The following is a 13,472-nucleotide window of genomic DNA, read 5'->3' as shown; positions in this document are numbered from 1 at the left end:
TCCCCCTGCTGTGCAGCAGAGCCATCCTTGGTGCCACGAACCTGGCTGTTGTTGCTTTCCCCTGGGAAACAATTTTCTCAGTACCCTTTTCCTGGTTTTGGTAATTGTTTTAAGTTACTCCCTCCCTTTCAACGCCTTGATTCCAGAAATAATTGTAATGTTGTTTGTATCCTCTGACAGATGCAAAAAATCTGATCTGTTCCTCCACTATGCCTTTATTTTCATTATTAATTCCCCAGACACACTCTCGAGGACCAGCACTCACTTTATTTACACTTTTCCTTTTTAAATACCTGTTGTTATGACCTAGGCGGGAAGAGTGCACTATCTTTCTCTAGTTCCACTTCTCTCATTATGTGTATCCAGTTACCAATATGGGCAATTATATACTCTATATTTCAGAATAAAATCCACCAACCAAGTTTCTTAATTTGATAATTTTGTTAATTATAAAACAAGAAGTATTCAGTAAAGATGCACAGCATTAACACAGATTGAAATATGAAAGTTCCCTTCTATCTTAGCCTAACACACACTGAGGTTAAAGAAAAAAATAAATTTTCTCTGCAGAAATCTTTTTACCAAAAAGAATACTTTGACCAAATACTTGTTAATTCTTGAAGGAAAAGGAGAAGATATGGAATCTCAGTTGTCCCTTTATTCTGCAGCCCAAATACATGTAGACGGCTGTTACTGGGATCTTTTTGGAGCAGTTCTTTTCAGGTGGCGTTGAGGTTTAATCTGGCAGGCTTTTTAGGAGAAACGTGGCATCAAGGGTTTCCGCTATCTCACACGGAATTCACAAAGTTTCTCTGAGGTGGAGAAAGGAAGAACTGGTGTCTTCTCTCTCAGCAGGCTGACTCCCAACTGACTCAAAACACAAAACTAACTCTTGACCACCATAAATCTTGACATGGCACTTCTCTGTAAACAACTCCCCCTCTCTCCCCCCCCCCCCCCCCACCGCAGTCACCAAGGCTTTTGCTGTTTACTTAGCTGAAGACATGTGACTTCCAGTATGTGTTTTTAAACAGAAATTTCAAGTCCCAAAGTCCTTCCAGTGACTTTTTAAAAAAAAAAGCCCAGCATCTACGTAATCACTTCAGTCCTCCAATGAATCCATCTCCACAATTTTAAAACACGAGTCCTCAAAAAAATATTACATGGAAGCACTTTCATAACACCACCATCCTTGGAGAAATGAAATGTCATTTTTAAATGAATGGGGAAAAAAGATGAAAAAAATATTAACGCATTCTCATTCACACTTTACCCGTAACTAAAACAGTTATGCTGTGTACCATCCTAGTACTCAGATAATTCAAAGCAAGGTTAAATTCTAATCAAAGCATCAGCAATTGCAATATTTTTCCCTGCAAATAAACAGCAGCAAAATATAGATGCATGTGGAATCTCGTAATGGTGGATCACCAATTAATGCAGTTTCTTTCGTCGTAAAATTACATTGTCTCTTTTTTGTTCAGTTTGGTTTTTTTAAATCTCCAGGTAATAGCACGAAGGAGAGAGGATTCTGGGAAGGTGAAAGTGCTGCTTCACTGGACCCCAGAAGACATGTAAGTCATTGAACCTAAAGTTCCACCATCCTTTTAGGTCAAAAGTTGATTCATGTTCAAATGTCATCAGATTTTTACACAGTGTAGCTGTGCAGGTATTCTACTAAAGTTGGGTATAAGCATATTTACTTGCTTCCGGTTTACAGCCATGTTGAAGCAAGGGTACTTTTGTCTCCAAGACCAAATAAACAGCTTTGCATGGGAAACCTGGATGCCTTTAATGTGCTTGAACATGGGTTGTAGGGCCAGCATTGGATCAGAGGTCATAGTATCTGCCTGGGCTCAGTAGCTGCACTCATGCCTTGGTCAAAAGATTATGGGTTCAAGTCCTGTGGTAACATGACTGAAGTGCATTGCAACAGCCTGAGAAAGTGAAAGGGACTGAATTAATGTATGCTCGTTTATTCCTTCCATGAAATATTGAAGCCTTCAAATGAATCATTTGACCAGGTATGCACTGGTATTATTCTGAGATGCTTTCAGTTTGCAGAGATTCCAGTTTCTAGTTTGCTCCTCATACCCTTTAGATACTCCTTTCATTTCAAACAGTCGTCGAATTCCCATTTATAACTTCTGTTTGTGGCAGAGAATTTCACATTCGTTCGTCCTCATGTAAATTTGTCAACTTTCCCTTTTAATTTTTTGTGATGTATTGTTTTCTGGTTGATGTATGGAACTTATTATTTTATCTACTTGTATGTTTTGGCCTAGTTCATGATCAAGATAGGAATTGCTAGGTGAAAAATGACTACAGTCCATCTTGTTCACCTTGACAGTCTGGGTAGTCACATGATATAAAGATAGTGGAGTTGTTGGCTACTCAAAGCAATCAAGTTCTATCAGTTAATCTACAACAGACCCAAACATAGCACGAGCAGTGGTGGAATGCTTTAGGAAGCATGGGTCACCAGTTTCTCCTTGAGCATGCTACGCTTGCCACGCATCATGATTCAAATTACTCATACTGTGACCCAAAATATTTTCTGAAAGAAATCCTTATGATTTGCATTTGAATGAATCAGTACTAAGGGAGTATGAAAAAAACTTGCAAGGGATATCAGAATTGAAGCTGTCAAGCAAACCTGCCAAGAATGAGGCGCACATTATTTCGCCACCTGAACAAAAACTTAAAATTGCAAGCCCTGACTGGAAGGACATTTGCATAGTACCAGACAGTGTTGAAACAATGGGGACCCAGTAGTTGCTTCCCCAATACACAAGTGGTCAGACCAGTTTTAGCCACATGACTAACTGGCTGTTGCAGAGTTTTGAACTGAGTTTGAAATTGGAGAAAACAGGATTTGAACTGAGACAAAGCCGTGTGCTCATGGAGTAAAGATCTCCCCTGGAACTGAAGCAAGAAGACCTGTCTCTTGTCTGCTTCCATCTCCTTCCCACAGAGCTGAATCTTGTGAAAACACGTAAAACTCAGAAAAGTTTCCTACGTGAACAAGGTTTTAAGATGACTACTGGGTCTCAACGAAAAGCAAGACCATATCTTCAAACGAGGACTACAGCGAGCTCGAGAAACAGTAATAAGATTTTGCCTCAAACTGTTCTACTTTACTTCTCTTTTCTGTCCCTATTTGCAAGTGTGTATCACGTGTGCATGCTAGCGTGGGCGTGTCGTATATCCGTAGGCGTTAACCCTATTAGAGTTTAAGTTTAAGGTTTAATAAATTTAATCTTTCAACCAAAGAAAACCTGTTTGTGCTCATTTCTTTATCTTATAATTGGAAAGTTGTGAAAAAGGATTCACTAAGGGGGAGCTCAAAACACTGTTTAAAATTAAACCCTGTTACAATAAGATCAGGTGAAGCTGTAGTAACAGACCCCTAGACACATTTCGCACCTGGTTGTAACAAAACACACTAAGAACACTAATAGAGAAATTAATGGCACGGAAGGGTGACCGATCCCCAGCACCAGGTGGTTTCTCCCAGGGTTTTAAAAGTAGTTGAAAACATAGCAGATGCCCTAACTATAATCTTCCAAGTTCTCCGGATTCGGGAACTGTTCCTTTAGATCGGAAAATTGCTCAAGTCACTTTGCTATTTAAGTAAGGTGACCCGAAGACAATTAGACTAACATCTGTAGTCGGGAAATTGATAGAATTGAGGCAGGGTGACTGAAACTTGAAACCTGTTCAGAGAGAGCCAGCATAGAGTTGTGAAGGGTAGATCATGCCGTACAAATCTGATTAAATTTTTTGATGAACTGTCAAAATAGTGGACAGGGGAATGTGTATGGATGTTATTTATGGACTTCCAGAAGACATCTGATTAAGTCTCAAGAAGCTAAAGTTGAAGCCCATGGAATTGAAGGCAAATTATTAACCTGGTTACGAAATAGGTTAGGAGATAGGCAGATCGGAAGGAAACAAGAGAGGGAAAATGGGCAGGTACTGGCAGGATGTGACTAAGTGATCTGCAAGGATCTATTTTGGGGCCTCAACTATTCACTGTATTCATTAATGACTTAGGTAATGGAATAGAAAGCCACATTTCCAAATTTGCTGATGACACAAAGATAGGCAGCATTGTAAATGGTACGAATGGAAGCATAACATTATAGAAATATTAATAGATTGTGATTGTACAAAGCCATGGCAAATGGATTTCAGTGTAGGCAAAGGTGAGGCCATCCACTTTGAGCTTAAGAAGGATAGAACAGGGTACTTAGTAAATGGTGAAAAGCGAGAAACAGTGTAGGTCCAAAGAGATGTGGGAGTCCAGGGACACAGATCACTAAAATCTCAGGTACAGAAAATAGTCAAAAAGTTTAATGGAATGCTAGCCTTTATAGCGGGAGTAATAGAATACAAGGGAGTAGAAGTCATGTTTCAGCAGCTATACAAAGCCATAGTTAGACCACAATGGGTATACTGTGAGCAGATCTGGGTACCACATCATAAGAAGGGTATGTCTATGGCTTTGAATGGAGTGGACCATAGATTTACCAGAATGATACCAGGACGCCAAGGGCGGCACGGCGGCGCAGTGGTTGGCACCGCAGCCTCACAGCTCCAGCGACCCGGGTTCGATTCTGGGTACTGCCTGTGCGGAGTTTGCAAGTTCTCCCTGTGACTGGGTTTTCGCCGGGTGCTCCGGTTTCCTCCCACAGCCAAAGACTTGCAGGTTAATAGGTGAATTGGCCATTATAAATTGCCCCTAGTATAGGTAGGTGGTAGAGGAATTGAGGGAAGGTGGGGATGTGGTAGGAATATGGGATTAATGTAGGATTAGTATAAATGGGTGGTTGATGGTGGGCACAGACTTGGTGGGCCGAAGGGCCTGTTTCAGTGCTGTATCTCTAAATAATAAATAAATAAATTGAGAGATGACCCATACCTGGGTTGTATTCCCTGGAATTTAGATGGTTAAGGGGAGATTTGATCAAAGATTTTAAGGCATCAGGGGAACAGATAGGATAGATCAGGGTTGTCCAACCTTTTTCGCATTGGGGGCTGGTGGGACAATTTTGGAAAGATAAAGACATTAAAAATTTATCTTGCAATCAAAACAATAACAAATGTGCATTTTTATGAAGAAGCTTTAAATGAGAAGATTAATTTATTGATTTACCTTCTCATCGCTATGTTGCACACTGATTTAGTGAGGTAGCTGGTATTTTTATGTTTGCACAAGTAGTCAATATTTTCCCGCACACTTGTAGGGTCTAGCTTTGCGGAGTATTCCAGATAAATGTCCACCTGTCAGGAGTGATCTCTCCCTCGTTGCCCCCCCCCCCCCCCGGCACACTCCCTCTCTCTCGCGCCCTCTCACAAATAGGAGCAGGAGTAGAGCATATGGCCCATCGAGCCTGCTTCGCCATTCAAAACGAACATGGCTGATCTTGAGTTTAAACTCCACTTTCTCACCCGCTCATCATATCCCTTCATTCCCTGAGAGACCCAAAATCTGTCTTTCCCATCCTTAAACTTATTCAACGATGGAGCATCCACAATCCTTTGGGGTAGAGAATTCCAAAGATTTACAACCCTTTTGAGTGAAGTAATTTCCCCTCAGCTCAATCCTAAATGATCGGACCACTATCCTGAGACTGTGCTGCTGTATTTTAGATTCCCCGACCAACGGAATTAATCTTTGTCTGCCCTATACAGTCCCTTTAGAAAAGATATGTTTCAATGAGATCATCTCTCGTTCTTGTAAACTGCAGAGAATGCAGACCCAATTTACTTAGCTTCTGATCATAGGACAACGCCCTCATCCAAGGGACCAATCGAGTAAGCCTTCGCTGTATCACCTCCAATCCAAGTATATTCTTAAATGTGGAGACCAAAACTGCGCGCACTACTCCAGATGTGGTCTCGCCAAAACCCTGTACAATTGTAGCAATACTTCATTATTCCTGTACTCCAATCCCCTTGCAATAAAGTCCAACATGCCATTTGCCTACCTAATTGCTTGCTGTACCTGCATGTTAACTTTCTGCATTCCTTCTGCAAGCACATCCAAGTCTCTTTGAACATCAACACTTACAAGTTTCACACATTTGAAAAAATATTCTGCTTTTCTATTCTTACGACCAAAGTGAATAACCTCACACTTCTTCACATTATACTCCATCTGCCATCTTGTTGCCCTGTGACTTAACCTGTCTATATCTCTTTGCAGCCTCTGTGCCCTCCCCACAGCTTATCGTTCCACCTACCTTTGTATCATCAGCAAACTTAGATACATTACACTGTCTCTTTTTCTAATTCATTGATATAGATTGTAAATAGCTGAGGCCCCAGTGCTGATCCTTGTGGCATTCCACTATTCACTGCCTGCCAACTTGAAAATGCCCCGTTTATGCCCACTCGTTAAGGGACTGGAAGCAATCATCTATCCATGCTGATATATTACCCCCAACTCCATGAACCCTTATCTTGCCTATTAACCTTTTGTGTGGCACCTTATCGACTACCTTTTAGGAAATTCAGGTGTGCTACATCTACTGGTTCCCCTGTATCTACCCTACTACTTACATCCTCAAAAAATTCTAATAAATTTGTCAAACAGGATTTCCCTTTAGTAAAACCATGTTGACTTTCTCTAACTCGACTGTGCTTTTCTAAGTGCGTTGTTAAGACTTCCTTAATAATAGATTCCAGCATTTTCCCAATGACTGATGTTTGGCTAACTGGCCTGCAGTTCCCTGTTTTCTGTCTCCCTCCTTTCTTGAAAATCGGTGTGACATTTGTCAACTTCCAATCCGATGGGACCATTCCCGAATCTAAGGAATTTTGGCAAATTTAGCTAGCGCATCCACTAGCTCTGCAGCTATCTCTTTTAGAACCCTAAGGTGTAGGCCGTCAGATCCTGGAGATTTCAGATTTTAGTCCCTTAAGTTTCTCCAATACTTTTCCTCTACTGTTATGAATTTCCTTAATTTCCTCTTTTTGTTTTAGTCCCTAGGTTACTGTTGATTTCTGGTATGGAACTTGTGTCATTGTCTGAAGACAGACACACAGAATATTTCCCCCCACTGTGGTTGACAGGGCCCTCAACCGTGTCCGACCCATTCCCCGCACCTCTACCCTCACCCCTTCCCCTCCCTCCCAGAACCGTGACAGAGTTCCCCTTGTCCTCATTTTTCATCCCACCAGCCTCCATATCCAAAGGATCATCCTCCGCCATTTTCGCCACCTCCTGCATGATGCCACTACCAGTCGCATCTTCCCCTCCCTTCCCCTGTCAGCATTCCGAAGGGATCGTTCCCTCCGCGACATCCTGGTCCACTCCTCCATTACCCCCACCACCTCGTCCCCGTCCCAGGGCACCTTCCCCTGCAATCGCAGGAGGTGTAATACCTGCCCATTTACCTCCTCTCTCCTCACTATCCCAGGCCCCAAACACTCCTTTCAGGTGAAGCAGCGATTTACTTGTACTTCTTTCAATGTAGTATACTGTATTCGCTGCTCACAGTGTGGTCTCCTCTACATTGGGGAGACCAAGCGCAGACTGGGTGACCGCTTTGCGGAACATCTCCGCTCAGTCCGCAAGCAGGACCCTGAGCTTCCGGTTGCTTGCCATTTCAACACTCCCCCCTGCTTTCATGCTCACATCTCTGTCCTGGGATTGCTGCAGTGTTCCAGTGAACATCAACGCAAGCTCGAGGAACAGCATCTCATCTACCGATTAGGCACACTTCAGCCTGCCGGACTGAACATTGAGTTCAATAATTTCAGAGCATGACGGGCCCCCCATTTTACTTTCATTTTTAGTTAGTTTTTCTTTATTAACATTCTTTTTTACATTTTTTACAATCCTTTTTTTTGCATTTATTTCATTTCATCTTAGTTTGTTCAGTTTGCTTACCCACTGTTTTCAGTTTTTTTTCAGGTTTGCACTTGCTGTTCAATAATCAGTGTATTTACACCTAATCTGTACTAATGCTTTGTCTTTCAACACACCATTAACATATTGTTTGCCTTTGCTCCGTGACCTTTTGGTCAGCTATGTGGCCTGGTCCAATCTGCATCTTCTCCTTTGTTATCTCTTGCCCCACCTCACTTGCTTATAATCTGTGACTTTTCTAATATTTGTCAGTTCCGAAGAAGGGTCACTGACCCGAAACGTTAACTCTGCTTCTCTTTCCACAGATGCTGCCAGACCTGCTGAGTGATTCCAGCATTTCTTGTTTTTGTCACACAGAATATTTGTTCAATGCCTCTGCCATTTCCTCATTCCCCATGATAATTTCTCCTGTCTCTGCTTCGAAGGGACCAACATTTACTTTAGCTACTCTCTTCCTTTTGATATACTTATAAAAGCTCTTACAATCTTTTTATATTACTGGCTAGTTTACTGTCGCACTATTTTTTCCTTTTATCAACTTTTTGGTGGCCCATTTGCTTGTTTCTAAAACACTCCCAATCCTCAGACTTGCTACTCATTTTGCAACATTGTAAGCTTTTAATCTAGTACTATCCTTAACTTCCTGAGTGAGCCTTTCTGGCTGAGTTTTTGTTTTTCAAAGGAATGTATTTTTGTTGAACATTTTAAATTATTTCTTTAGAGGAGTTCATTTACTGCCATACCTTTTAGTCTGTTTACCCAAGTTACCTTAGCCAGTTCTCCCCTCATGCCTACGTAATTGGCTTTGTTTAGGTTTAAGATTCTTCTTTGTGATTGGAGCATGTCACTTTCAAACTTAACATGAAATTCAATGGTATTATGATCACTGTAGGAAGAACATGGAAAGACAATATAAAATAAAGTGTAAAACTCTGAAGGAGGTGCAGGAACAGAAGAACCTGGGTGTATATGCGCATAAATCATTGAAGGAAACAGGACAGGTTGAAAGAGCGGTTAGTAAAGCATACAATATCCGACGCTTTATTAATAGGGGCATAGAGTACAAGAGCAAGGAGATTATGTTGAACTTGTAACAGACACTAGTTTGGCCTCAGCTGGAGTGTTGCGCCCAGTTCTGGCTGTTTCATTGAAGGAAAGATGTCAAGGCATTGGAGAAAGTACAGAAAAGAATCACAAGAATGGTTCCCGGGATGAGGAACTTCATTTACAAAGATAGATTGGAGAAGTTGTTGGGACTCTTTTCCGTGGAGAGGAGATTTAATAGAGGTATTCAAAATCGTGAGCAGTCTGGACAGAGTAGATAGGGAGAAACTGTTCCCACTTGTGAAAGGCTTGAGAACGAGAGGGCACAGATTTAAGGTAATTGGCAAAAGAAGCGATGGTGACCATGAGGAAAAACTTGTTCATGCAGCAAGTGGTTAGGATCTGGAATGCACTGCCAGAGAGTGCAGCGTAGGCAGGTTCAATCACAACATTCAAAAGGGAATTAGATAGTTATTTGAAAAGGGAGAATATACAGAGTTATGCGGAGAAGGCGAGGGAATGGCACTAAGTGAATAGCGCACTAGGAGTGCTGGTGCAGACATGCTGGGCCGAATGGCCACCTCCTGTGCTTTAACAATTCTGAGATTCTGGATCTTTTACAATGACAGTGCTAATTAACCCTGCTTCATTACACAGTACTCGATCTAAGATAGTTTTATCCCTGGTTGGTTCCATAACATATTGCTCCAAGAAACTGTCCAGAAAACAGTCTACAAACTCATCTTCCAGACCACTCCTGCCAATTTCATTGTCCCAGTCTATATGAAGATTAAAATCCCCCATAATTGTTAAGTTGCCTTTTGTTACAAGCACCAATAATTTCTTGTTTAATGCTCTGTCCAACGGTGTAATTGCTGTTAGGGGGCCTATAAACTACTCTCAGCTAAAGGCCGCCTCAGGTCTGCAAATGAAACCCGACCCGGCCCGTGTCCTTTAATTTTTTTTCCCACGCCCGACCTGACCCAACCCGACCATCAGTTAACCTAGCTTCCGTTTTTCACTTTGTTACTTATCTGCACAAGCTTTAAAAAAAACTGTAACTAAACGACCTTTCTAGTCCAAAAAGTACATTAACACTGGCGCCACTTACCAGAGGTGGTGATCGAGTGCGTCTCACCTGACCCGACCCGAGCCTGAATGCTGGACCCGGAAGTGCAACCCGACCTGAACCTGGCACATGCTCTACTCCTAGCAGTGTTTTCTGATTCTTGCCATTCCTTATTTCCACCCATACTGATTCTACTTCATGATCTTCTGAGGCCAGATCCGTTCTCCCTTTTTAAAAAAAAAGTCGGAACCTGCTGTCATGGGAGTTTTTTTTTCTGTTTAAAGCAACTAAAGGGGTCTGTGTGCTTTCAAGACTGAGCAGTTTTTATATTCTCTGGGAACAGCGTGTGCGAGCTACAAGCCTGTTCTTAAACAACAGCGAGAGAGAGAGGTCACATGCCATATTGTATCAGTTTGACTGTGTAAAGAACTGGTTTGACCTGGCAGACCAGCAAAGCGTGCTCTCCTTGAAGGAAGGATTTCTCTCTCTCTCTCAGTAGAAAATCTACATCGGCCTACAAGCTATGTTTTGTTTTGAGGAAAAGACCCCTTGAAAGCAATCTTTGCACTGTAGAGGTAGCAAATTCCTTTTTTACTCCTGTCTATAGGAAGTCTCTGCCTCAGAAATGACTTTCTGTTGTCTTTTTGTGTTTCTGGGAGTTTTGGAAACTCAGTAAAGTTTCTACTGATAGACTGCTAATTCAAAATCTAATTAGACCTCTTATACTCACTGAAAGATGTGTGGTGCCTTGAACATCTATCCATTACAGACTGTTCATCAACTCGCCTGGGGACTTCAAGTGGCATCTGACTATTCAACTGTGGGGCACCTCACTGCTCCAGGAAAGTAACCAACCAGGACTTACAGCCCAGTTTTATTCCTATGAAACAGCTCTAATTTTAAAACATCATTTTAGAACTGGTTAACTGTTAGTTTATGAATGTATGTGTGTACATGAGGGTTAGGAGGAACAAGAAGTTATAAAGTCTTTTCAGACATAGATTTCTTAATATTGTTTGATAGGGCGGTGCAGTGGTTAGCACTGCAGCTGTGTGCGCAGTGGTTAGCACTGCAGCCTCACAGCTCCAGCGACCCGGGTTCAATTCTGGGTACTGCCTGTGCGGAGTTTGCAAGATCTCCCTGTGACCGTATGGGTTTTCGCCGGGTGCTCCGGTTTCCTCCCACAGCCAAAGACTTGCAGATGGGTAAATTGGCCATTATAAATTGCCCCTAGTGTAGGTAGGTGGTAGGAGAATGGTGGGGAAGTGGTAGGGAATATGGGATTAGTGTAGGATTAGTATAAATGGATGGTTGATGGTCGGCACAGACTCGGTGGGCCGAAGGGCCTGTTTCAGTGCTGTATCTCTAAATAAAATAAAAAATTAGTTTTATTAATATAGTTAATTAGTTTCAAGAAACCTGGTTTGGTGTGTTTTATTCTGGGGTTTAATGAAGTGTCTAATTTGGCTAATTTCCTGTAGGTGGGAAAATTTAATAATATGCTGTGATCTATGGAGATTAGTGGGACTGAATTGGTAGTGCATTACTCCCGCCTCGGTTATAACACTGTCGGAAAACCCCGAATCTGTCCGAAGTTGGGAAACCACTGTTCCAGATGTCAGCACCTGTCAGCTTTGAATCTGACTTGCTTTTTTTTTTATTTATAAAGCCAGTCTGAAGGAAGAAGACAATGGAAAATTTCTCATCTCTGAAATACTTCAGGCCGGATGGAAACCTTTGGCGGCCAAATCCTGGCCCGTGGGCCATATGTTGGACAAACCTAGGGTAGATAGAGAGAAACTATTTCTGCTTGTTGGGGAGCCTAGTCTAAAAAAAAAATTAGTCAGACCTTTCAGGAGTGAAATCGGGAAACACTTCTACACGCAAAGGGTCTAGAAATTTGAACTCACTTCCACAAATAGCAGTTGATGCTAGATCAATTATTAATTATAAATGTGAGATTAATAGATTTTTATGAGGCAAAGGTAGGTATATGGAGTTTAGGTTACAGATCATCCATGAGCTCGTTGAATAGCGGAACAGGCTGGAGGGTTTAAATGGCTTACTCCTGTTCCTAACTGCTTCCACCATCTCCTTAGAGATTCGCTTCCATAGTTTGATCACTTGCTCACTGAAATGTTTTCTCTCAGCCTATAGTTTTTGCCAAGATAATTTTCTTGTTTGTTCTGTCATGCCATGTGTCTCTTAACAGCTCTTGAATCATTTAGTAAATACTGAAAACTCTGCATTTCTGAACAAATTAACACATGACCTGCAACCAAAGCTGCATCTATGTCTACCTCCTTTCTTCTCAACTCACTCTATTTGTTTGGGAGTTGGAAGCTCATTATCTGACTTCCTGCTCTCCAATCTTCCTATCCCCAGGAGGCTTGCACTGCAATGGTTGAATTACGATAATTTAATTGCACTCAAAGAAAAGATTTGTTTCATTGCCCAATTCTTTGAAGACCCACTTTGCTTCTCAGCCCTAGGGGAACACAGACCAACAATTGAGAGCCCCTGATTGAGGAGGTAGTATGTCCTAGTTAGATAGTAAAAATTTATCCATGTGGGAACTATCATCCCTGATTTCTCTGACTGAGAACACTGGCAAACCTTATCTCAGACTAAAATTACAAATAGGAACTTAAATAGTAGCAGGACGAGGCCATACAGCCCCTCAAGCCTGCTCCGCAATTCAATATTGTAGATGATCAGTCACCTCAATTTCATTTTCCTGTGTTTTCCTCATGGCCTTTGATTCTTTTAGTGGACAAAAATTTATTGATCTCAGTCTTGAATATACTAATCGACTGAGCATCCACAACCCTCTAGGTTTCCCTTTTCAAACCCCATTTCCCCCATTACCCCCTCCCTCTAATCCCCACTCCTGAGGCCTTCACTGACTCTCACTGGTCTCTATGACGTCCTCACGCTCATGCTGCAGCTTCCTGCAGATCTGGATTCAGAAGGTAGGTAATGTGAACAATTCCGGTGGTCGGGTCGGGGTTGGGCTTGGGTCGGCCGTGGGAAAAAAATGGAGGGGGCCGGGCTGGGCTCGGGTCAGATGTGGTTCTGTCGGGTTTGGGTCTTGTTTTTTTTGCCCTGACCTGAGCAGGCCTTCAGTGCACATATTGCACTGGTGTTCTGCAATTCAGTAGTAACCCATATAATGGAGTTTGCATAAGTTGTAGTTGCCAGTGCATTGTTGGCGTCCAACTCGTGTCTGAGTACTGAATTGGGGGCATTTAGCTTGGGGGAAAAGGAGTAGCTTTGTTGCTTGCTGTAAGTTTTTGACAATTTCTCAATGCATTTGTGTTGAACTAACCAAGTTTGACACATGCTGTTGTAAAAAATGGTTTGAAATGAGATTGAATTGTTGTCAATCGATTGACTAGAAAATATTTCATCTAATGCATTTGAATAATTTATTCAGCTGTAATGTTTACAGTGATACATTAATAAATGGGCTTTGAATTT

The 13,472-nt window shown here is 41.9% G+C and overlaps 1 protein-coding gene across 4 annotated transcripts in view; it reads left to right on the top strand.

The window, feature by feature from the left end:
• Positions 1-13,472, top strand: part of aebp2 (AE binding protein 2) — a 112,286-nt gene that overhangs the window by 72,423 nt on the left and 26,391 nt on the right. For 3 of the 4 annotated variants that reach the window (XR_010977632.1, XM_068058944.1, XM_068058943.1), the window contains exon 6: positions 1,507-1,574. Coding sequence is in view for 2 of the 4 variants with exons in the window: in XM_068058944.1 (XP_067915045.1) it covers positions 1,507-1,574 (68 nt within the window). In the remaining 2 variants the exon portion in view is untranslated. Of the gene's footprint in view, positions 1-1,506; positions 1,575-11,661; positions 11,778-13,472 lie in introns of all 4 variants that reach the window. The other variant, XR_010977633.1, reaches the window with a different exon arrangement.

This window comes from Heterodontus francisci, chromosome 27, assembly GCF_036365525.1.
Source record: "Heterodontus francisci isolate sHetFra1 chromosome 27, sHetFra1.hap1, whole genome shotgun sequence".
Taxonomy (NCBI): domain Eukaryota; kingdom Metazoa; phylum Chordata; class Chondrichthyes; order Heterodontiformes; family Heterodontidae; genus Heterodontus; species Heterodontus francisci.
Note: the sequence above shows the minus strand (reverse complement) of the source record. Positions and strands in the feature narration are given on the sequence as shown.